The sequence below is a fragment of the Acanthopagrus latus genome, chromosome 12 (genome assembly GCF_904848185.1).
Source record: "Acanthopagrus latus isolate v.2019 chromosome 12, fAcaLat1.1, whole genome shotgun sequence".
Lineage (NCBI taxonomy): Eukaryota > Metazoa > Chordata > Actinopteri > Spariformes > Sparidae > Acanthopagrus > Acanthopagrus latus.
This window is the reverse complement of record NC_051050.1, coordinates 14,874,448-14,899,863: the sequence shown is the minus strand read 5'-3', so window position 1 is coordinate 14,899,863 and position 25,416 is coordinate 14,874,448. Positions and strand designations below refer to the sequence as shown.

General features: G+C 42.2%; 1 protein-coding gene across 1 annotated transcript; it reads right to left on the bottom strand.

Moving 5' to 3' along the window:
* Nucleotides 1-225: 225 nt before the first annotated feature.
* On the bottom strand, nucleotides 226-23,324 carry LOC119029978 (endoplasmic reticulum metallopeptidase 1). The gene is made up of 15 exons (XM_037117259.1): nucleotides 23,050-23,324; nucleotides 20,099-20,403; nucleotides 17,647-17,774; nucleotides 17,364-17,469; nucleotides 16,576-16,722; nucleotides 16,340-16,432; nucleotides 13,978-14,190; nucleotides 13,060-13,280; nucleotides 10,033-10,207; nucleotides 9,545-9,735; nucleotides 9,211-9,363; nucleotides 8,430-8,632; nucleotides 8,220-8,335; nucleotides 7,419-7,582; nucleotides 226-6,495 (listed from the first exon to the last, which is right to left on the bottom strand). The coding sequence occupies exons 1-15, from the start codon at nucleotides 23,322-23,324 to the stop codon at nucleotides 6,319-6,321; spliced, it is 2,667 nt and encodes an 888-aa protein (XP_036973154.1). The 3' UTR covers nucleotides 226-6,318.
* Between the last annotated feature and the right edge of the window lie 2,092 nt (nucleotides 23,325-25,416).

Below are 25,416 nucleotides of genomic sequence, written 5' to 3'. Positions count from 1 at the left end.
TTTCAGTAACATTGCAAGATGGGTCGTTTGTTGACATATTACATTGACATACACTTATTTATTTGTTAGAGACTAATTCATGAATCACTCTGGTTGTGCAAAATCTAATCAGGGCTGGTGATTGGTTCAGGAGTTCAGTCTCTAAGTCAAGGTATTGGTATCGGAATCTTTTTTTTAAAATGATATACAGCTGCACTGATAATAACCGAGATAACACACCACACGTTAACGTAATAAGCATTTTAATCGCTGTACAAGTGCTAATTTAATTCAAGCTTTTTGCATAATGTAAAATCATCCCGTCCATTTCAATAGATGGATACCCTGTAACCAGATCAATCCCAATAGCAACATGATCAACGTCGTATCAATCACTCAATTCCATATACAGTTGGAAAAAAAAAAAAAGCAAAACAGCAGTTCAAAAAGGAGAAACAATTACAGTTTTACTTTTACGCTTAAAAGTGTCAAATCAATCACAAAAAAACAAGAAAATGATCAGTCTTGTTTAAAAAAAATTCATTTAACTTTAAGAACAGAAGCTGAACCTTTAAGAGAAGAAAGGCAAGATGTTTCAGAAAGAAAGAAAAATACACAGTAACAACAATAACAAAACCGTTTTAACCAACATTTATTAAAAAAAAAAATAAAAAGGTCATCGGTCAACAACAGCCATTAAGACATTTCAACGTGTATCCCAGAAGAAGGTTAAACTGATATGGACATCTGTGTGAACGATGGTTTCGAGATTTCCTCGACTGACTGTTAGACGCGATGTAGAGCTACATCTGAGTGTGAGTTTACACTGAACGACGACGACGACACACTGTGCAGCCTCTCAGGCCAAGCTGAGTCACATTAATACGTTAGATTCCCTCACAAAGTGACTTTAACTTCACTTTGTCACAACAGGAGGTTTGTTTTTCTCTACGTTAAGCTCTCTAGCAGCTCTGACGGGGGGCGCCGGATGAAACCATTGCACAGCGTTTTACGTCAAACATCTCCCCGGGCCCCGTCCCACATTTACAGCAGTTCCTCCTGTGTTTTCTTCCCGTTTACAGAACAAAAAAAAGCACACCTCTCGTCATTCATCATCCCATTTCATATTAGAACTATTAACAAAACGTTCAGATTTCTTCCACGACTTGAAATCTCTGACACCATTGGTGGTCAGAAAACGCGAGTTTGAACCAACTCGCTCGCTTCTGCGTCCACACTTTTCCTTTAGCCTTGAACAAAAAAGAAATGAAACACCTTTACAACAGAATTTTAGAAAAATACTCTTTTAAATTGTTAATAAAGCTTTTTTTCATTTTCCTCCCGCAGACGCAACTTTCATTAAGTCAAACATCTACACGCTGAGGAACAAAATGTGTGTTCGCTGGAGGTGTTTTTGCCGCGAACACATGGCTTTATTTCAGCTGTAGAGTCGGCTTGCTATTTGCAGGTTTCTCATCGTCAGACGTGAGGTCAAAAGGACAACATGACAGGATACATTTCAGCAGCCTGGCTCACTTCTCGCTGTCCACAGTAACAAATTAAAGACGTTATTTGTGAGAAGAAAAAAAAACAAAAAAAACAAAGCACATTCATGGTTCTGATATCCGAGCACTGCCGCGCTGATCAGTGACAACCAACGCATGCTACGGAACTTAAAGTAACAGTTCAGACAAAAATAAAACAATCCAGCCTTTATCTACTTGCCCCTGTGCGAGCGAGAAGTTGGAGTGAATTTCCATAATCCACAGAACGTTTCCGGACACAGAAACAGCAAAACAACGTTGAAGCATTCGCCTGAACAGCTGAAGCAGATGGGGACTGGTTTTAAAAAGTAAGAAAAAAACAACCAAAAAGAAATAAAAATGGCTCTATACAACTCCAGTGTGATCCAAATCCCTGGAAGCCTCGAGATCCCACACTGATTTTCAAAAAAAGTACAATATTTAACCTTTCAAGCCAAAATCTTCACTGCAGCTGCTGGGCTAAATACGCACGCTGCCTGAACTGGGCGCACGATCTCCGATGGAAGCCGAGATGTGCGAAATTGCGAGAGAGCTCTGTAAAATCTGACTAGTCTGACATCTTCTAGCTTCATTCAACTGTGCTAATATATAAAGTGATGGTTTTAGTGTTTCCTTTACCCGGATGCTTCAACAGAGAGAAATGAGAGAAAGCTTCCGCGTGCCAACTTCTGTCAAGGGTCTTAATCAATTTGGCTTCCAGAGAGCGAGCTGAGTTGAGCCTCTTTTTTTTTTTTTACATTTTCGCCCAAGTCCCCATCTTCTTCAGCTGTTTGGGAGAGTGCTGAGAAACTCCGGGAATGTTTTGCGGACATGCGAAACTCCGGCCGACTTCCTCTCGGCGCGGGGCTGAGTAAAATAATGACTGAATTTCCAAAGTGTTCCTTTGAACACAATGCAGGTTCAAAGCTCAGAGAGCGAGCGAGGTGCTGACCAATCACAGTGCAGGACACACCTGGCCAGCTGTGCAGAGTGAGGGACTCCATCACTAACGTGTGCAGAGTTAACGCAGCAGCATCTGTTAAGGACGAACAAATGATGGAATACATTAAAGGACCACGCTGGTGTTTTGTTGTTTTTTTTTGTTTGTTTTTTTTGCCCTCTCGTGTTTTAGCACATTCATAACCAACTACTTTCCATCCATGTGTTTTCTTCTAGCAGCAGGCAGTTGTTGTTCCTCTTTTCATCTCCATGTGAACAGTCTGGCTGCTTTGGCTGACTGAATAAAGGTTACAGCAGGTGAACTACGTACGATCTATTTCAAATGGCTATAGCTTATCAAAAAACACAGGAATGGTCCTTTAAGATGAACTGTGAGTACGTCATCTCTACAATATTCACCAGCAATCTCAGCAGCCGAATAAATTCAATGTAGCATTTATAGTCAAATTCATAACAGCAGATGTCTGATTGATTTGCTGCGGAGCTTTCAACCGTATCACAGCGGTCTTATGTACTTCATGTCTGTTCATGTCTGCTAATTCAAATATCACTTGAGCTCATAAAAAAGGGCTAAAACTTGTAAGTTTCAAGCCAGCGAAAAGTCAGAACGAACTACAATCTGAACAAATTTTCAACTTTTCGAGCTGATGAGAGGTCAGAACAAACTACCATCTGCCGAGGAAGATCACTTGGTACAATCAAAAGCTCCAGAAGCAGCTACTGAGTCGACCTTTTGGCGAGATCTTGCATAAAACAAAAAAAAAGGAGCATAGTGGGACAATCTGTTTTCAAACTCGCCGAGCACTGTTAAAGGCCGTGATGGATTTAAAGTTTCAAACCTTCCAATAGACGACGTTTGGGGAACACAGAAACTCTGTACAGTGCAGCACCTGATAGCTTTTTAAGACCACTGAGACGTTTGTGTCCACTACAGTAAACATTTTGTGCGTCTTTGGAAGCTAAATGTTAAGGCCTCCGTCAATGTCAGCATTCTTAATTTTTTTTGTGTGTGTGTGTGTGACTGAAGCTGAACGAGAAAACGCGGATTGCCACGACGGCTAGTCGCCGGGCGTAACACGAAATGGACGAGAGACGAGGTTTTTTTTGCTCAGCAGATCTCCCGAGTGCAGAAAAAAATAAATAAAAATAAGCGACCTCCTTTAATTCTTAATGCATCAGAAGAGTCAAAGTGCCTCTTTCAACAGATTTCATCAGAGCGCGGGACAGAAGGCAGGGAGGGGGACGCTCGCTCTGATTCTTTGACAACAAACCCCTTTTTTCAGATACATTTTCTAAATCTCCACTTTGTTCGCAGAAAACAGCGGTAGCCCACAGACAAACACGATAATGCTTTATGACCCATTAAAATATCATCTCTCTCTTTAATATGAATAATCTTAACGGTTTTCCAACGACATTCAAGAAACGTTAGTAACGGTGTTGAATGCTCAAGTGCGGTCTTAGTGGAGGTAGTGGTGACACCGAAGGGGGGCCGGTATGCTCGGACGGTGAAGTCCGATGTCACATTTCTACGAGTTTTAAAACCAACAACCCAACATTCACAGCCTGACCGACCGGCTGTGCGGAGGTGAGAAAAAGGGGATCAAACTTTTCTCACTCTTTTTTTCCACTTTTCTGCACAACCATTTTGAAGCGGCTCAATGAATTTCCTCCAGGACAGACTGAAAAAACTTCTGCCTGCATATGTGAGCTTTTATCCCCTTACTCAACAAAACCAAGTGTCTCCCCAGTTCTAGTATAACCTGGCCGTGACTGGTTTGTTGGGGCCTGGAGTCTTGAGACATGTTAACTGGCTTGCGGTCGTGATGCTCGGACTCTAGACGATAAAATATGCGGTGAAATATTAGCAACGCGCGCCACAAAAATGAGCGGACAGCAGCTGACACTGTGAGCTGTCGGCAGCAGCACCAAAGCATAACAATACAGTCTTGGAAAGAAGTCGGAAATTAAATGAACAGTTGAGCACAATGCATCCTGTTATCAGCTGGATGATTTCATTTAAAGATTCTTTTGCATTTCTGTACTAATCGAAAGGGAAACATGTCTTTACTTTTAAGAAAAGCTAATTAAATATTCATCTAGTTATCATTGGAGACCTCGTTCTCCATGTGTTTTGTATTGGCTGCCTGCCTGTAGACTAATTTAACACATGTGCATCAGCAGCTGGAAACTTACTATTATACAAACTGAACACAGCCTCTGTGTTACATATGATTATTACTAAACAGCAGTTTGTTTTGTTTGTTTTTTTATGAAATAACGGACCCTTCAAGTAAAGCATTAGGTATTTTGTTTTGTTGTTAAGTTGCTATATGGATTAGTTTTTTTAAATTAATTTGCACACATGTAGACTCAGAAATCTTGTAAAATGTTATTTCCTTCGCTATCACACATTATATGAAAAAATCCAGAAAACCCTGGAACCAGGAACCAGCGGATTTATGGCATTTTTAATGGAAAAATAACTAAAACAATGATTCAATTATCAAAAGAGCTGCAGACTCTACAGCTCTACTTTATTTCGTTACAAAAAGATACTTCACTGGTGCTGCTGGGGACAGCTCCGGGCAGAAGTTAAGTGAGTGAAACCGAGTACAAATGCTATTATAGTAACAGCAAACGCCCATAATCAACACTTCAGCCACATGAGACGCGAAACAAGCAAACTGAAACTGACGCTGATAGGCAGTGTGGAGTTGCGTTGCTGGTTGTCCACCCAGTCACCCTCCAGGCTCAGGGAGTGACAGGACATTTATACCGAAACAAGTTTCCCGTGAGATCCGATCTCATCAAGCCGTAAACCTGAAGTACGTCATTGCTCGGACACATCAGGTCAAAAAACCTACAAAAAAAAAAAAAAACTCCTCAAAGTTGTCGGTGCGAAATCTTCAGGGAAGCTACGTCTGTTAAAGGACACCTTGACATTTTGATTTGAGCCAGCTGTTTTCATTTCACCGGCGCGGTTTTCTGCATCTGCGTGCCAGATTCTCTGACAGCCAAAGCAGATTTTTGGCATTCCACAAAACTGAAATGCGGGGGCTGCAATCTGCGGCAAAACAGTGGTGTTTGTTTGTGAGCAGTAACAATGAGCAATCTCACCGTTAACTGATTAGCTTTAACAAAAAACTATTCGCTCATGTCAAAACCAAGTGCGCGTTAATGAACAGCGACTTTCAAAGTGTCAAAGTTTCCAGTTAAAGTCGAAAAAGGACAGGTCTCCATCTCCCATCCATATGTCACTACGCCTACAGACAGTGGTTGTGTTGATTTTGCAGGGGAAGGCCAGACACGCATCTACTCGAGTGGTTCGCCGGTAGAGAGAGAGAGCAGGGGGGAGGTAGCCATGCGACGTTATTCATTCAGGAAGAGCATGAGAGACAAAGAACGGGAGGAAGTGAGCATGAAGGAATATGAGGAGGGGGGTGAGATGGACGGAGTAAAAGCAAAGGCACGACAGATCGAGTACAAAAAAAAAAAAAGATCTTAACCCCTTCGTTTCACTAACCCAGGAGTGAGCACGAGGCTTGCGGTGGCCGGTGCGCCGGACGGTGAGTTAGTCAGTCTGTAAGCTGACCCATCAGCTTACCTCCCGCTACATCTCAGCGTGCCTCTTCCTGCTCGGTTAGCTACTAAACCTACTGACACAGTGATGGGGGTCTCTCAGGCAGGCTGGGAGGGAGCGTGAGCATGTGTTAGAGAGTGTGTTTGTGTCAGAGTGGAAAGGCGGCAGGGCTGGTCCGCAGTATTGTTCCTTGAAGTCTGTCTCGTCTGTCTCGCGGGCCCCCTGCAGCCCTCGGCTCTAGTCGGCGTCAGCCTCCGTTGATGTGCGGCGTCCTCAGTATCGGTACATGTCGTAGGTGCTGACCCAAGACGAGGGAAAAGCCCATGTGGGGAACCTGCGGAGGATTCCCTCCAGCTGAGCAGTCCTCTGGTCTTGTCCGAAGAAATAGTGGCCGGAGATCGCGACGGAGATCATCCCCTCGGGGCCTGACGGGTCCGGGTCCCTGGGAGGCTGGTAGAGGGAGAGGAAGAAAGAAGACCATGAGCACAACAGAACCAGGAAAAATTCACCTCATATTTAGCTCAGCTACGCCGCATGTGTTTTAGCTTACGCCTGTGATTCTTTAAAAAGGTCACTGAGTTGGTTTCAACCCATGCAATCGTTAACACAATTCAAAAAAAATGTAAATCTCTAAAGCTGGAGTTTAATGGTTTTCACATGACAGAGCGCGACTGTGCCCTGGTAAGGAGTTATCTCCTGCAAACAATCGCTGACTGAGGCCCTACGGTGATGTTTGGCAGAAATCTAGAAATGTGAGGAATGAAAAGAATGAAAAGCACATCAGCAACATCTGTCTGGATATGAAGACGGCCTCCGGGCTCACAAAGGTGCAGCAGAATCTAAAGATTTATGTTACGTTATGGGCAAGGACAGCACCCTTAAAGGAACAGTTCCGCATGTTTGGAAACATGCATGTTTGCTTTCTTGCCTCCAGTTAGATGTAAAGCTTGATACCACTCTCATATTTACATGCTGAATATGAAGTTGGAGCTAGCTTAGCTTCTCATAAGGACTGGGGACAGGTATCCAGCTAGCATGGCTCTGTCCAAAGCTCCCCCAAAGCTGACTGATTTACATGTTGGTGAAAAATTTAACAAAACGTGGACCTATTCCATTAAATCCACACGTTAAAACAAAACTACATTACTGGGTGAAACTTAAAAGGTATGTAAAGAAATATTACATTAGAATTTTTCTTCAGAACCAAAACTGAATTGACAAGCATTGATGATGCTTTCACAGACCACCCCCCCCCAAAAAAAACAGAATGCAGTTTGAATAATTTATATGAAAATATGTACTCAACACAGCCACGATTTGAAATGTTAATAAGCACAAAAACAATGGACTGCCCCTTCAGCTACATGCGGTACCTGTATTTCAAACCAGAAAGTCCACGTGGGGGCATCGAGGCCGTGGGAGTAGAAGATGAAATATTCCCCACTCAGGTCAAACTGAGGCGTCCCGTCCCCGAAGGACCAGGTGGAGAGGCTGGCTCCCCGGTGAGGCATCAGGTACAACGACATGTGGCTGGGACCTGCACGAGACCCAAAACTTAATAAGCTGAAATTAAGAAAAAATGTCATGCATTGCAAATAGAAAATATGCTGCGCAAGCGAGTACGGCTGCTGTGGAGCTTTTGAGCAGATCTCATGATCTTGCACAGCAGATGGAGTTTGTCCAAACTGTCATGGATTTGCAGGTGTTCAAATTCCCCTTTACAATGTTTTTTTTTTGCCAACACAGCCATGTCAATGTCCTTACACTACTCAGAAATTTGAAAGTCTACATTCTTGTGAAAAACGGGCAAAACTCCTGCCAAAGCAGATCATTTGATATGACTTAAAAACTTGAGAATGAGCTATTAAATGGACATGGGTTGTGAGGTTACTATGTTTAGAAGATCAAGAATCAGCTTTGAAGGTATCATTTTAAGTTGTTTTCAAAATGACAGCCAGGTCAAAAGTCTCTTAAGTCACAATCTCATTGCTGATTGAAAGACAGGTCGCTGGATATTTTCAGTTTACTCGCTGCTTGCTCTGCACTGATGCCTCAAATCCAAGTGAAGAAACGAAAGTTAAGATGCAGCTCTTTATCTGATTGTGTCTCTTTTCTCGGCATGCGACTCAACAATCTAGATGTATCTTCATCTGGCCACATGAAGCACTCCCGACCTTTTACACTGAAGGTCATCTTGACTGTCCCCCAGCTCGTCTCCTCTTTGGACAGCAGGCTGAACTCCACTGGAGAGCTGGGAGACACTTCTGGAGCAGGAAGGTACCAGTTCTTCCTGCAAATTCGCCCAAAACATTTGAGATGAGGGAGACATGAAGAGAATAATATTGAAGACAATAAAAACAAAGCTACAAGGATGAGTCACTGACTTGCTGAGGAACTTCACAGGAAGGAACCAGGGGTAACCACAGAAGGGCCGATCCTCACGGCAGTGGGTGCGAACGCTGTCATTGATCTCAGGGATGTGGGGAGTGACGTGCTGCATTCCCGTGAAGTCAAAACTGTTGATCCACAGACCCGAGTCCCGGCTCTCCACCTGGCCCTGAAGATTATGGAAGGTCCGTGTCGTGTGCTGTGGGGAGGGCAGATGAACAAAACGTTTTTAAGTCATTTAGTTGTTTAAAGCACATATTTTCAACTGGTTTAATGCTTTGCATTCTACTCTTGATTGAGCTCTTTGTGATTTACAAGAGCAGGTGGACCCTTTTTTTGTGGGGACGTCATGGTGTGAAGTGCCCCAGTTACAAAAACACATGTACCTGCTCCCAACAAAAGATTCTAATCATGCATATGAGAGCTGCACCGCAGGTCGGTCAGTCAAAATCAGACAAAACTGAACCAATAACTGCAAGAGACTGTCATTCTGAAGCGGCTCTTTCTTGCGCTATTAAGAGTTAATGTTGTTTTTTTTCTTCTTTTCAGCCATGAATCCTTTCTCCATTTGAGTAAGGGCATGTTTTGAAAAGCTTTGTGGTTTTATAAAACTAATGAAATGTTAAAAGTGGAAAAGATAAATGCTCATAACCTTGTCAATAGAAAATGTCAATGTATGAGTGATTTCTACAGCATTTCCTTTGTGAGAATTACAATAAATACTTGTGTTACTGTGTACATATTTTTGCTTGTGTGTGTTGTGTTGTGTCTGTGAACCTGCAGAAAGACACGTTTCGGGCGCGGGCTGTCTGGATCGCCTGAATAAGGAAAGAGAAGGCCGCAGGACATCAGCAGGAACATGACGACAAAGACTGAGCCCAAACCGGCCAGGATCCACTTGGTGCTCCGTACCAAGTAGATGAAGTGCAGCTGAAACAGACGGAGACATATGTTACTTGAGCGGAGGAACAATCTACACAGCAGTTTTATGAAATTACAAAAGAAAATATTCGTCATGAAGACAAAAAAAAAACTGTCAAAAATGATTTCAAGAGTCTGGCGACCCAAAAAAATAATCCAGGTTTGTTTTTCATGATGTGGGAATACTCACAAAAAAGGAAGAGAGGAAGATGGTTGCCAGGGTGACAAGGGAGGCCAGCACCACCTCGGGTGGTATTTCTGTGCCGCTGCGACCCATGATAGGTGTGAAAATCTCAAACACCACCCAGATGAGGAACATGAAGTGAACGTACGGCAGCGCCAGGCCAAACAGATAGAGCACGCTGTACTTCACTGACGCTCCTGCAGAAAGACGGAGGGGTTACTGATCAACCTGAGCCTGCCACACAGCAAATAACCACATCACACCCATTCATCATTTTGAAGCAGATGCTGTGATTCATTAGAAAAAGAACGTGAGTAAAGCTTTTAAAGATTAACAAAACCTGTCAGCCCCAGATTTTGCAGTCAGAATGGGGTTTTCATAAGCCACTAGAAGAGCCAACCAAACCAAAGTGCCCATCTACACCAAAGTTGTTACTTTCAAGCGAGTTTTGCTTTTAATCAAGTCGGGAGCATCTTTGTAAATTGAGTTTTTACCTCGATGTTTAAATTCCTTGGCCAGCAGTAGCTTAGTGGCCAGGGGGAAGGCCACCATTAACATGGGCACGTAGGCTGAACACAGGCCCTGCTGGGTCAGCCACACCAGGCTGCAGCACCACAGAAACAAGCTCACGTCGAAGAAGAGATCACCAAGCTCCACCAGGCGGACACCCTGCAGGGGAGACACACACGATAATATACATACACACTCAATATACAAGAAATACACATGATCACTTTAAAGACATTCATGGAGTAACAGTTTCTATTTTAGCTGATATGCATTTCAGCAATCTAATTGTTGCTTTGTCAATTTTGAAAAAGCTTTCTAGAGGAGGACAATATCGATAATGCTCTCAAAGAGACTGGCCAGCTTATTGTCAGTGATGACATTGATGTGAATCAACCTTGTTGGAATATTTCACTCTATTTTTCTAGTTTTGGTGATAGATTCATGTTTGTTTGTTTAGTTTTTGGATGTCAGTACAAACTGCAAAGAAATATTTTTCAAGAAAGATTTTCCTTTTTAATTTCAATAATCACAAAGTAGGTCGTGTCATGACAGACTTAACAATACAAGACCATCTGCTACTCTGACCATGTGAAATGAATATCGAGGTCCTGAAAACAGACCTGGTCTTGTTTCCCTCTTTTCTACTCAGCGCGTCATCCTTGAGTATGTGCACACATCAAACCAGACTATTTGGGATTAAAGTCTGCTGACATACAGGAATGCTGGACATTTTTGTCTATGGACTGTCTGTGTGTGTTTTGGCTCCCCACTCATCAGATAGGCAGCCTCTGAAATCCTTCATTTTAATCAATAAGTAACAAATAGAGCTGTTCAGGTTGTCTCGCTGTCTGCTCATATTAGAAGATCTGTTGGTCAGTTCATTCCGGTCACTGCAAGACTGTAATCTCAGTTCCTATACACTAAACATTCATCACAGATAATAAGACAAGCACTAACTCATGACTGTTGTGGTCAGGGACAAATACTAGGGAATATGATTTGCCACTTCCCATTTCACACAGGAGGGTAATTTTACAACCCTGAAACTTACCCTATGAACAAAAAATGTTTTGGTGAGAACCTCCACTGCTGCAGGGCAAACTCACTGACCTAATTTACGTCCACATTACTGGGGGATTACTGAGAGGCTTGCTGCAATATTTTTCTTAGAAAGCATATTTAAAAACACAAGAGCACACAAGGAAGCATTGTTAGATTAAAATGAAGGTCAAGGTCAAGGCTTTACTGAGAGGCCCTCAACCAGCACTTTACTCACATTGACCTTTGCCTGAATGATTTGATGATTAGCTGTTGCTATATTCTGTACAATATTTGCACTCCTCATACACACATAAACATAACGAAACTCCACAGCAGCATATGATCTCACATCACTGCCACACAAACAGATCCCCAAAAAGACATTTGTACCGCAGATTCTGGTCTTGACTGACGCTGAACTATGATCACACAGAGATTGTCACTTCTAACTCTCTTCGTGTACTTGTACTCCAGGGGGTGCGTCGGCGACTGCCAGATAGTACATGTGAATATTAAGGAGTAGTTAATGTGATAAAATAAAATTAATAAAAACTAAATATCCACATCTTGAATCCGCTATAAATAGTGTTGCGTTGCAGATAGTGGAAAAAACAGTTAGCAAATGCCCAGAAAAGCTGAAACTGTAGTGTAGTGGATAATGATAGTCGGTTCAAATTAGGGATGGTGGAAATTGTTTAAATATTAGCTGATAGTAGCATATAATGATTGCAAGCTAAATGTAGTGGAAAAAATGGTTAATCGTTAGCTAAAAGTTGTGGCTAACGGTTGTTATCCAACATCACAAGTCAAACATTTGCAGTACTTGAGGTCATTTTTATCATTTTATCTACTTTAATCATTTCTATCTGTTCTAAACTCGCCAGTCGTGCGTAGATTATTGTAAAAGAAAGTAAAACTGAGAGGCCAAAGATACATTCTGCTCTTTCAATAGATGTTTTGTTACACTGGTGATGAAGCCATATGTAGTCTGGGCCAAAGGCTCGTCTGTATCCTTTCTGAAAGTGGCCTTGAAAAGCTCATAATGTGGTTAGCTCCAGAAAAAAAATCAAACTTTCTGTAATAGGTTCAGTCTCAAATAAACACTTGTATTTTCTAAATGTCAGATGTACAATATGTCAATTGAACTTCAAGTAAAACTTCCACTGGAAATGCAAGGATAGGCTTTGCTATTAGCAGGCTGAGATGTTAATATTTGATAGCTGGAGAATCACAAGATGCTTACTCTTCAAAAACCACAGTAGAGAGGTAATCTGGCACTATGCAGTAGACAATATTTTGGAGAATGTGCAACACAGACGGCTTCTAAAGTTTCATAATTACACACACACAGTCTCACACAAAGAACCGCTGTGCTGTAATCATCACAGAGGAAGAGGAAATGTCTCGCTTTCTCATCACTGCACTCTAGTCTCCATTAAATGTGAGCTCATCACAAGACATTAGGCGTGAGGGATGTAATGTGACCTGTTTACATAAAACCTTATTGCAAAAAAAGGAGAGGAGTCTGAGAAGAATTGGACCTCACTCTAAAAACATGCTTTATATGACAAGGTCTTATCGTTAAAGATATCTGAGTCAAGCTGGTCAGCGTTCTCTCGGCCTCAGTAGAGACATTTTAACAATCACCTTTGGCCTAGACTGGTGATTCACATAAATACAACCATATTTTAGAAAGAAGTGGAATCTTCTATACTTCAAATTCTTTTCCTATACACACTGTTTGCCCTTAAAGATAGTATTCAAAGAATAGCTTAACATTTGGGGAAATAATATTTGCTGTGGGTGGAGGTGGAGCAAAAACATACTTAGCTTAGCTTTGCATACAGACTGGAAGGACCAGTACCTTCACAGGCAATGAAACGGGCTAGTTACAAGAAGCAAAGAAACTCTTTTTCATCAAATGTCAATGTACATTTTTAAAAAAAAGCATAATAAAACGCCCAACTTACTCCAAAGTACAGGTTTTTGGCTAGCGTGTGAATAAGGATCATCTTGCCCGTGGAAGCAGTCCCGTACAGGCAGATGGAGGCGTAGAAGTGAGTGTACCAGAACATGGAGCGTCCCAGCAGAGTGACGATCAGAGCCACAATCAGCACCGACAGCAGGGTGACAAACCAGCTCAGGACTGCTACACCTGTAGCACAGGCCAGATCTCTGACATAGCGCCCACCTGAGAGAGATGAAGACAGTAGTTAACGGCCCATCCAACTCTTCTCAAGAAAATAATTTTGATTCTTAACAATTTTGATTTGGTGACACAAATTGAGTTCAGTTCTTATTTTATGTTTTGCAAGGAAAAAAAAACAATTGAAGAAGACACATGTGCATCACCTGAATACTACCATTCCTCCCTGATGCTTTTTGTAGTTCATAGTTCTATTGCCGATACCAACTGGTGAAGATTTATAATGCATACATGAAGCTATATTTAGCATGATCTGTTGCACTAAATCTTTCATGCAGTGCCAAATAACTTCAAGAAATGTTAGAACTATATTGATATTGCACCAAATCAATATTTGGCTGTAGCAAAGTGAAAATAGTGGAGGTATTATTTTTTTTTCAATTGAAAGATTCATTGTTTGCGTGGAAAAATTAAGTACTGTCCCACATTTGATTATTGTACACATTCAGCAACAACTATTCACATAGTACAATACATTCATGACATGAACTGGGAAGGCCTTGGTGAGCTGGTATGGAATGACCCGATTGTCTTGTGTGAATCCTCTGGCTGCCGATAAAAAGCAACATTAAAAAACAAAAAAAGAATGCTCCACAAAGAGGAAAACATGCCACACACACCAAGCACAGGAAATGACATGACATGGCATGACATGCATCCACCAGAGGAAACGGCGACCCACCTCCGTTGCCCGGCAGTGAGGCTTTCTTGGCCAGATAGAGGAAGGTGGCTGTGGCTACCATGTAGTTGAGGATGGTGCCGACACGGGCTGGGTACGCCACCACGACCACCCCCAACAGGTCGAAAAACACCATGTTGCCGTGACGATACTCGGAGGAATCTGCCAGCTTCTCTGACATTACGAGGTACCTCAGCACGGCCAGGATGTTGTCGCCTGAAAACGGGAAGTGAGGTGAAGAGGTTCAAAGCTCAAAATATCACAAAAATAAAGCTCTGTGAGTTGATTTCTGCAGCAAGAGTGTGTCAGGTGGACAGCTGGAGGGTAGAAGCAGGACATGATCTTAACTTAAAACCAGATCTGGTAGGAGATTGTGTGAATTGATCGACAGAGTGTGAGGCAAGTTTTCTCAATTGTGGTATTTTGTTTTTGACCATTTGTATGTCTACTCCCACAATCACAGGAAGTGCATCACAGTTAAGATGACTAAATATGAAACTGAAAACTTCACTGTCACATGAGAAAATGGATCCTCCTTCCTATAGAGCTGTCACATCATGCACAGATTTTATTGATGACTCAGTATAACCTTCTGACCAGCAGGGACGGGGACTGTGGCACTGAGATAGTGACAGTATTTCCTGCAGCAATAAAAAACGTTTGCACATGACCACCACGTTAATGAGTGAACCGACAAGAGCCTAATCTGTCTTTGCCTTCATGATCAGAGACATCACCGACTATTTTTATCAGGCTCACAGAATTATGGAAGAATATTCAGGCTGTAAACATTCTAGAAAAGTGGCGTCATGATCTTACAACACTATACTCTTCCACACGTAAAATAATAATAGTACCATTCTCTCAAACACGCAACTACTCTCTTACATTCACAATGTAACTTCTCCCATGTCAGGATACGTGAAAAATGTGAAGAAATCTCACCCACACACACTATTATTATATTTCAAAACACCTCTATTCTGTCATGGAAACACTACTACGAGTGTGTGTAATATTGCTTGTGAAAGACGACAGTTGTGTATGTGCGTAATTTATGACCCAACTGCCTCTCGTAGTTTTACAACACTCAAGCACCAGTATACAGGCCGCGTAGAGGACTTCCCATGAATCTGGCTACGATCATGACCCTGAATATAGATGAGAAATCTTGCTACGTGAAGGATCAGTAAGAGGTCGCCGTGTTGGTTACTGCTGCCTGGGGCTAAATTCCTTTTATCTGTGCCTTTCTATGTGCTGCTGCCTGCATGTCTGCACAGTTACCAACACACACACACACACACACACACACACACACACACACACACACACACACACACACACACACACACAGAGGAGACAAAGCTCCATTGTTCTTCCGCCTGGTGGGCTCTCTGTAGCCTGAGAGTGTAAACAAGAGTGTACAACATCTACTTGTTCGCCGCTTAGCTGAACGATTCTGCTCTTTGAATTGACCACAACAAGTTTCACTATGACCAAACAAAATGCTGATGAGATTCATTTCATTTTCAATCTCCGCCATGCTTTTTGTTTATATGTCTACACAACATCCTTAAAAACAGATACAAGCTACATTTGATTTTAATCAAAAGTGAATCTACATTAGAGCAACGCCAACCTTGCAACTTTCCCCACTCTGCCTACAGGCAGATGTGTGAAGTGGGTGCTGAACCTGCTGTTCATCACAGGCATCAACAGAGCAGAGCTGCTGGTGTAGGTTGCCCTGCACTGTACCTACACACCACCTAACAAAACGGTTCTCCTCTACAGGACTAAAAATACCTTCTACCTCCCTCTGATATCTCACTTTCTCTCTCTAATAATTCATGCCTTTCATGGTGAGTTAATGTACACAGAAGAGGAGGAGAGGGATGTCCAGTAGCTGCTGAGAGAGAGAGGAAAGATGCCAACTGTCTCAGGTTTTTAGTGCTGACTGACTGGATTCTGTGCGAAGCACAGCAAAATCATTCGGCAACACAGTTGCACAAGCTAAACGAGGGCAAGTGCAACAGTAAATGTCTGTGGCTGCTTTGTATGTACGCATTTCTTAGTTCTCTGGGAAATAATGACATCAGCAGAGTGCTGACTGGTCTGCAACCAGGGGGATAGAGCACAAACAGACAGCATGCATTTGTTCTGTGAGACAAAAACAGTGTTGGCAGCAGTTTTTAACCCACACCAGTCGACTGCTGCAGTGACCGTTTTCTCCTTGAGAGAAAGGCAGACACACCCACCAGCTAACATGCACTGACTCTATTTGCAATAAGTGCTAAATAAAAGATTAAGGCATTTTGATTTCAGGACACGTGGGTATAAGTGGATGCATGTGTGCTTATTTACATACCAGCTCTCTGTATCGAGTCTGTCAGGATCCTGTCAGCAGTGTCGTACTTGGTGTGGTAGATGAAACCATTTTCAATGAAAGCCAGATCAATGCCTGTAAAAAAAAATAGATACACATACACAGAATACAGTAAAATGTAGATAAAGTAGATATCCATTAGCCACCACATCAACACAGAATGACTCCATACTGTCAAACTATTTCAATACTGTAGTCTGAGGATTGTTCAGCATTACCTGGGATGTTACCGAAGTCCCTGTAGATGCGGAAGTCAGTGTCAGAGGGGATGATGCCACTCTGAAAGACCTCCTGGCCGACCACAGAGGCGAAGGGGTGTTTTGCTGCGTGAACGTAGGCCTGGACCAGCCACGGGTTCTCTGGACCTTTTATAGAACCACAGGAGGAACAAGATTTAAGGATATTTTATATATCTATGTCACAAAGAATGCTCATGGACAATGTTATGTATTAAAAGCTATTTCACGTTGAGTTCTTGCTTCCACGGATTGAAAATTACTCTGTGACTGAACAAAAATGCTACATATTATATCTTTAGGACCACAACAACATTAGACCAATTCGTGCAGGTTAATTTCTTGGATACATCACAACAGACATCTACACGGTAGCACAGTCTTGTAGTTTTGGTGAAGATGGCTGAGAAAATGGAAGCAAAGTCATCTGTTCATGTCAATTACGGATAATTTCAAATACACTACGTACACTACAGCACATGTCAGTTACATCGAGTAAGTACATCAGATAATGTCTTACATATAAATGCATTGTTACAGGCACCTCAGGATCCATAATCAGGTTAGAAATCCATATAGATACTGAACAGTGGCAGCCTGCCACAAGGTAAATGGTTGCCAACAAGAATACAGCCGTGCTTTCATTTGCAAGCTTTCCGGACGACAAGAGGCTGAAGTGTTGACGGAGGGCTGCTCAAAGAAACATGCAAAATAGAACGCAGAGAAAACAAGCAGTCGGGCCAATTTGTCGGAAACAAACTGTACAGTACCTGTCTGGAAAACAACCTCCTTGCCCCCGACACCTGCAGCCTCCAAGTTAATGAAGGCTCGCACCTGCTTGGCCCAGGGATGCTGAGTAATGAAACCGTGACTGGCCTGAAGGAGGAAAGAAAAGAGACAAAAGAGTTGGTGAAAGAGAAAGTAAGACAAACAAAAGGAGAGGAGACCTTTTATATGAAATGACAATCCAAAGTGGGAAAGACTAGTTCTAGTGCTGCTGGTTCTGACGTCCAGACCGTAAAAAAAAAATGTGTTGGTGTCACTTCATTTTACCTGCAGGATATTTTCCTCCGCCCCATTAAAGAGGAAGATAACTCCATGATGAAAAGGAGTCGACTGGTTGGCCAGAGAATGGAGGACTTCCAACATCACTGCACAGCTCACTGCATCGTCACTGGCACCTAAAACAAGGAAACCAGTGTATGTGTGTATCAGGCAACAGAAGCTTGGCCGGGCATTTATACACAAGACACATGCAATTGTTCACCCAGATCACCCAGTTTCCCTGACATGGTGGCTCAGTTTGACGTGAGGAAACGTGCAGATTATTCAAACTCTGAAGAACATTAGAATGACACAAACTCACAAACACATAAGAATAGAAGAGGCTTGGCTCCGTCTGCAGAGTGCAAACACGAGAAAAATGCAGCAAGCTGGTAAAAATCCAGCTCCCACTGCTTGTCTCCACTACTGTCGAGAGCATAAAGGACTAGGGTTAACAGCGAGAAGAAAAGAAAAGACCATGTGAACAGGGCATGTGACGCGGCCAGATTAGAAATGTTAGCAGCGAGGAACACAATTTACTGAGAATAAATGCAAAGAAATGGGGGAAAAAAACTGTCCAAAGATCAGAGAGACAAAAAGTGAGACATCATGTGCTTCGGATTTCTGGATTTAATGTGCTCATGAGGACGGGGTGAGAGCCCGTTCACTGTTCGTTTGGGTCCCATTCCTGCTGCTGTCGCTGCCACTTGTGTCACCTACATTTTAATCCCTGTGCCCAAAAGGCTCCGTGTGAGCTTAGAGAGATGGCAAGTGCAAAGCAAAGCCTGACCAGTTCACCTGTGCAGATAACAGCTTCCAAGTGGAAAAAAATGTCACCTCATATAGAAAGCAAGTTTGCTGTCCTGGCTGCTTGCATTGCAACATAGAATAATGCGGACACAAAGTGCACTATCTCTTTATCCTTTTCTTTTTTTCCATTATTATTTTTCGTGGAAACAAGAAGTGTTTAGAATTCCAGCATATCAAAGTCCTGGCAGGCAGCGGCGGCCATGAAAAAAACGTATGTGTATCTTCCTGCTCCACACCTCTTGGATCAATTTCCTTTCGCCAGTGAAGCTGTGTGTGCACGTGTGTGTACGTGTGAAGTGGGAAAACATGCCTCTCTCACAGGCCGAAGGGTGTGGAGTGAAAAACAGTGAAAATTCCTGAGTTTAAACAAGACAAAGATTGGCTACACTGCACTGCCGATGATCAATGAACACTGTTAATATGGTAGATATGATCCCCTGAATGCTCTGAGCAAGCTTCCTGTTTGAAACACAATATGGCTGTTTATCCGATTTACAGGAAGTACTGTGGATCCTAATTTTCTGGTATGACTTGCTCTGGCTGATTAACTAACACTGCGAGGACCACATGACCACTGCGCTCAACGCTGACACAAATGAGGCTATTATCAGTATAAAACACCTCGGGACTTGTATGCCGGACACCTGTGGCTTAAGGAAACGAGCTGCAGGATTTGTCCACAGCCACGCCGCTCAGCAGCTCTGTGAGGTTAACCACACCGGCTAAATGATCCCAAAGAACAGCTGAGGATTCCGGGATAGTCATTTGTTTGTCTGTCAAACTGAAAATACTATCCCAGTGATGTCTTTGAATTGCTTCTTTTGTCCAACCAACAGTCCAAAACCCAACAAATGTTCGACAAACAATATCCAATTCATTTTCTTCTGATAGAGTAAACACTGTAAACACTCTTAGAGCCCTGCTGCTAGCATTGTTGAAAATTAAAAAAACAAACAAGGGAATTTGCTATAAAGTGCTGTTCAGACCCCACAGGTCCACAGTTCCATGACAGGAATCAATTGTTAAACTCAAAATGAAACCCCACAGATTCACCTTTCAGAAAAGCTTGCACATGAGCAGGCTGCATCAGATTTGTGTCCTTTTTTTCTAGTTTGTTTCTAGTAATTCTAGTTTGCCACACGCTACTGCGCGAATGTTTTCTGCATGTACCTACATGAAAACTGTGTGCTACACCTACTCATCTTAAGCTCAGTAATGCCCTCAGTGAGAACTCACATTTACCATTTTACGTGAAAACTGTCACATATATGCAGGTTTTTCAAACACAGGTAAGTCAGCTAAAGGTGAGCAATCGTCTCCATTCTTGTTGCCAGCAGATGTTTGCTTTTGTGTGTTTGTTTTTTTTTTCTGGTGTGTCATGTTCAATGTCACAAACGTACCTGAAAACAGGGAAAAGTAGAAAGAAGCTAGGCTAGTGACAATGTTTTGGTGGCAAGTCTTTAACAACTGAACAAGTGTCAACACTGCTAAAGATGTGGCTACCTATGACTGCTGCAGAGTCATTGGATCTGGGAATGAAAGCTGATTGTACCCTTTCCCACCGAAGACAAAAGCCAGACGTTAGTGGTTATTATTGGACCTTTCATCCAATGTGAAAGGGGTACAACAGTAGGCGGAGGTCTTCAAGTACCTGGGCTGTTGGCCACTGTGTCAAAGTGACAGTTGGCGAGCATGAGATGGTGTGTGCCACTCTTAGGCTCCAGCCTGACAGCGATGTTGGTGACACGGTCATAGAAGCTGGTGAAGCCGCCAAGAAAGTCAATGGAGAACGTGCCGGTGGGACGCTGCACATCCACCGTGAGCTGATGGGGGCCCGCTGCTGTTTCAACCCGGATTTTCTCAATCTGCTCCAACAGGTAGCCCACTGTCAGGACTTCATTCTCAGGGCTGCCAACCGGCCGAGGGCCGACGCTGGTGATCTGCTCCAAGTGTTGTCTACACGGTGAGGTGAGGGAAAGAGTGGAGAGACACAAAGTGAAATGTGAGGAGGGGCAGTAAACCAAGCCTTGTTTTTCTCCCTTTACAGCATATCATATTTATTTCCTACAGTTCACACACTCAGTTCTTGTACATGTATTTGTGAGAGAAACTTCTCCTCTATAATACAGATATACTTTGCAGGAGAGTGGATGCTTGAGTGCAACAACTGTCTCTGTTGAAGTGAAACCAGGTTCAGATATGTCTCTGCAGACTGTGGTGTTTATGGATTCATCTTGAATGTGAGACTGTTTCAACAGCATCTCATTTCAGTCACTTAAATCAGGTTTATAACAAAATCAAGTTCAAGTTAAAAATGACATAACTCTTATTTTCATCTGCGTCACACACTTGACATCTTTAAAAACAACAACAAAAAAAAACATCCTTATTTTCAATGAATATCACATAGTGAGCTAGGTGTGGAAGATCTTTCCAAAGTGACAAAAGACAGCACTAGAAGTAAAATCAAATAATTTTTCATTCACTTCAAATTAATTGATTTTAAAAAACAAACCGGGTGTAAAACATCTTTGTTATGTCAGCCAAGTCCTGAGCTCGGACCACTGTGCTGACTCAGTCAGGTTACTGTATGGCATGCTTCTGAATTACTTTGACCTGATCTTCCTTGTCACTGCACAGACTCCCTTAGGAGATGGAAACAGGAAATTAAGCCAAGCAACCCATACAGCTTTAAAAAAAAGGAAAACAGATGCGTTTCCTCATATTTTCTTTTGAGAAACTGCTGCCGGTGTTTGCTGCTGCTGCTGAAGGGTGGCTGACGTTTGCTTCACTCCCCACACCAGCAGAAGTGCTGCTGTGGTAGCTGATGCTCATGGTGACCATAAAAACATCATCTAACCATGGTGTGTGAGGCCATGTGTTGATATCCAGCTGTTACAAGCATGGATCAACTACAACAGATCTTTGCTTCACCTCTGTTTTCTAGCAGTAACAAATATGTCCGAACTGCTGCTCTCATTTGTTTTAAAGCTGCCTCTCAGGTGCCGCTTTCTGCTCAGGCTCATAATTCAAATCTGGATTGGCAGGGCATGGACTGGTGAAAGCCATGATTGTGAACAAAGAAGCTCAGAGCCCTAATCAGTTGAAATGCTGCACTCCTGACTCATTTATAGAGCAGCCAGCCAGATGACGGCAAATCCCGCCAACCAGCACTTTCAAGGGCTCAACATCAGCCCTGGGGCGCAGACCTCAGGTTCAGAGGAATAATCCCTGTCACTCCTTTTCACAGGGACTGAAAATCTGATAAAAGCTTGTGCACTGTGATACTTAGGAGCCTGTTTTAATCTGGATATGAACAGGATGTATCATATTTCTACAGTCACGTAGACAGGCTGCATGTTATTACGAATAAATATGTCAGATTTTTTGGTTCATATCATGTATAAAATGTCAGAGATACAAGTTACAAGTGCCAAAAATGATGCCTTGAAAATGTTTGTCAGAAAAAACAAAAAGGTTTTCGAGTGACAATTATCTAACAAGCTTTTATTGACAAATTGAGGCTTTAAATTGACTTTAACACAATAATATAGTTTAAAAAGTGAGTGTGTATGTTATAGCTCAAATCAAATGAGTAATTATCAATCAGAGCCGGGCAGCAACTCGTGATGATTCTCTTGATCCATATGGGGATTCTTTTATTTCTGACATAACTTGCTTACTCATTTTGTCAATACAACATCAGAAAATACTGACGAACACAAGGTGACGTCTTCAAATCGTCATTTTCTCCTACTTAAGGTCCCACATCCCAGTGATACTAATATGACGATCTTAAAAAACACAAAACAAATTTCTTAGAATTTCTTTGCGTGACATCAGCTTAATAATTGACTTAACGTAGAGGCAACATCAGTATGTCACCTGTTTAACGCTGTTTTTCCTCCTACTTCCTGTACTGTCGCTTTGTGTCTTGACCTTTTAGAGCTGCAACTGGTGACTGCCTTTATGGTCAATTACTTTTAACGATTAATCGATGCAAGAGAACGGTGAAAAATGTCAACGTTTCTGTTCTGTGCTTGTCTTCAAAATGTCCTGTTTTTGATCAACAGACCCAAAGATAATCTGTTTACTGTCACAGAGGGGGACAGACACTGGAAGCTGGAATCCAAGACTTTGACTTTAATTGATAGACTTTTTGTTAAAGCAATTGATTAACCGGTCTACAACGTTTTGTGCTGCATTTCCTCTTTAATGTTTTGAATATCCTTCAATACACCTGCCATCTACCTTCAGAGCTTTTTTCTACACGTTTGGAATAGTAGTTCCTTGTTTTTTGTGTCAACAGTAGGTGCTGACTTTTGGGCGGCTACAGTTCCATAAAAATCACTCCTGGAGGCTGCCGTACCTCTCGTCACCTGAGCCTACCTGCTGTAACCGTTACACACCGTTAAAACACCTGTCTACCTTGGAGGTGGAGGGGAGGAGACACCCGGTAGTGGTTTCTAGGCGGGTCTGTTGCCAAACTAGAGGAAAGGTTAGCCAAGGCTCTGCCGCTTCGGGACAGTTAGCTAACATTTAGAGACAGAAAGCGGTGGGGAGAGAGTGTGTGTGTGTCGAGCAAGGGGCAAAAACACTCACCTGGCTCTCACTGCGCTGAAGTCGCCGGTCGGCTTCCCAATGACGAGCTGCTGTAGCGAGAAATGAACGAGTCCCCACAGCACCAAAATAAACACAGACACCAGGGAAGCTGCCAGCCCTTCCCGCAGCAAGTACAGGCTCACTTCGGGCTTCCTCTTCGGGTCATCGCTGTAGCCGTTATTCCCGCACCGGTCCGGGGAACCGTCGTTCTCTTGCGCTACATAATTCTGTGTCCCGAAGGCTTTTATTCTCCTGACAGTGGTGTCGCTCTCCATTTTTTGAGCCAGCGGTACATCAGCTGCAAGCGTCGCTCTCAGGCGTCGCTTTTCTTCCTCTCTCTCTCTCTCTCTCTCTCTCTCTCTCTCTCTCTCGCTCGCTCTGCTCCGGGTGACGGATCGCGCTGAGGGACAAACTTGAATGAGAGGGCGGGCGGCGGAGGCGCTTGAGAAATGGCAGGCAGGGGAGGAATCATAAGCATCCTCTCGTAAAGGCGCAAGACGAAACGAGCCAGCAGGGTACTCAGTAGTCGTCAGCAGGATGTGTTGACACTATTTAGGGAAGTATCTGATTTGACACGAAGTCTGTAAATCCTCACTTCAACATCTTAGCAAGACAGCAAAAAAAAAAAGAAAGAAAGAAAGAAAAAAAGAAATGCTAACCGGAAAATGTCGAACTATTCCTTTAACATGAACTGAATGAACTCCCTGTTTACACTAAGCAGGCCTAATCCCATCCAACTGAATGAATGCGATTTAGTTCTCACATTTGCATTTGATTTACATCAAGAGTTCAGATTGTCTACTTAGTAAAATGTAGCAGTAGCATGATGAAAAATGGAAATTGCATTTTGACACCCTTCATTCACAGGCAAGTAATATAAGCATTTGCAGAAAGAAATGTTATATAGAAAAAAATTATAGTACCTTTCAACAAGAAGAATCTTTCATGCAGACAGAGTGCCTAACGTGAGAGTGTACTATGTGTATTGCCGTGTATTATGGGATTAATACTACTAGTATTACCATAGGCTATAAAAAGGATTAGTATGTCATTAATGTTGCAGCCGGTCAGGCTGGAGCTAATCTTAACTCATTTAAAAGTGCAATATGTACGTGTTTGTAAAAAGAAACATTAACCTGTTAAGCCTGAGCTGAGCAGGGAGATTGGCTATTGTTTGAGCACCTATGGTAACATATAAGTGAAATAAGCATACACATTTACATTTGGGGCATTTAGCAGATGGTTTTGACAGTGGCGATTTACAATAAGTATATTTGTCACAAGAAAGAAATTTACAGTTTGGTGCCTAAGAAATTTTAAGATGAAAATGTGACAAAATAACACATTTGGAGATTCTGTCCGAGTGCTCTTTGCTAAAACCTCTCCACTTTTGTTCTGATTCACTTCATTTGCACAAATGTTGGCAGAGGTAATGATCAGATGTTTTGCTGTGGTTTGCTAGATATTTGTAGTTGCAGCTGCATCATTCCTCAGGGATATTCATTCTAAAATTGTACAAAAAAAATCTATGCTGTTTGCCAACTTGATTTACTCGGACACAGTGACATTTATACTTATACTTACATATCTGAGCAAATATTGCAAGCGCTCCCTTTATTATGATACACTGACTATTCAAATAGACGTTGTAGTTGCAGAGATACACTTTGTTAATTATCAAGCAGGGACAAAAAAATAGAGGCTAGTTCTTAACAATAATCCACTGAAGGTGAAGGAATAACAGTTTTGACATTACATTAAGAAGAAGGCCTCTGAGCATGATTTGGAACCTCACAAATAGTTTGGAAAATGTTCTGATCCAACATTCAATTTAGGAAAATGTGATGTGAAATGTGGAAGTGCATACACTGAACTGACTTTTCAGTAAAGTAGGTGACATCTTGTGTCCAACAGTACAAATTTGGAAATGATAAATAATTACATGTACATATTCACTGATTCCAATATTTGAGATGATGGAAGACACAAATTATTATTCTAGTAAGAGTCTTTTACATGTATCCTGTCCAAAGTCAGCTTACATACGGGGATATACTTAAATTCAATAATTCCCTTGCTTATATCAGTTAATCAATCGATTGGTATAAAAACATACATCCACATTATGTGTTCTATAATTGGCACAGAGTGTTAGTGTCACTAGTACATACATAATATGTACTAGTGTCCCACCCCTTTCTGTGACATCATCCCCATGAAGTCATCATTCACATTTAATTTAATTCATTTTATGGTAAAAGTACAGAACAGAAATCAATAACACTTGAGCTGAGGTGTCCAAAGTACTTGAATGCACACGATTATGATATTAAAGTAATGAAACTTGATTACAATCAGTTAGTTTTG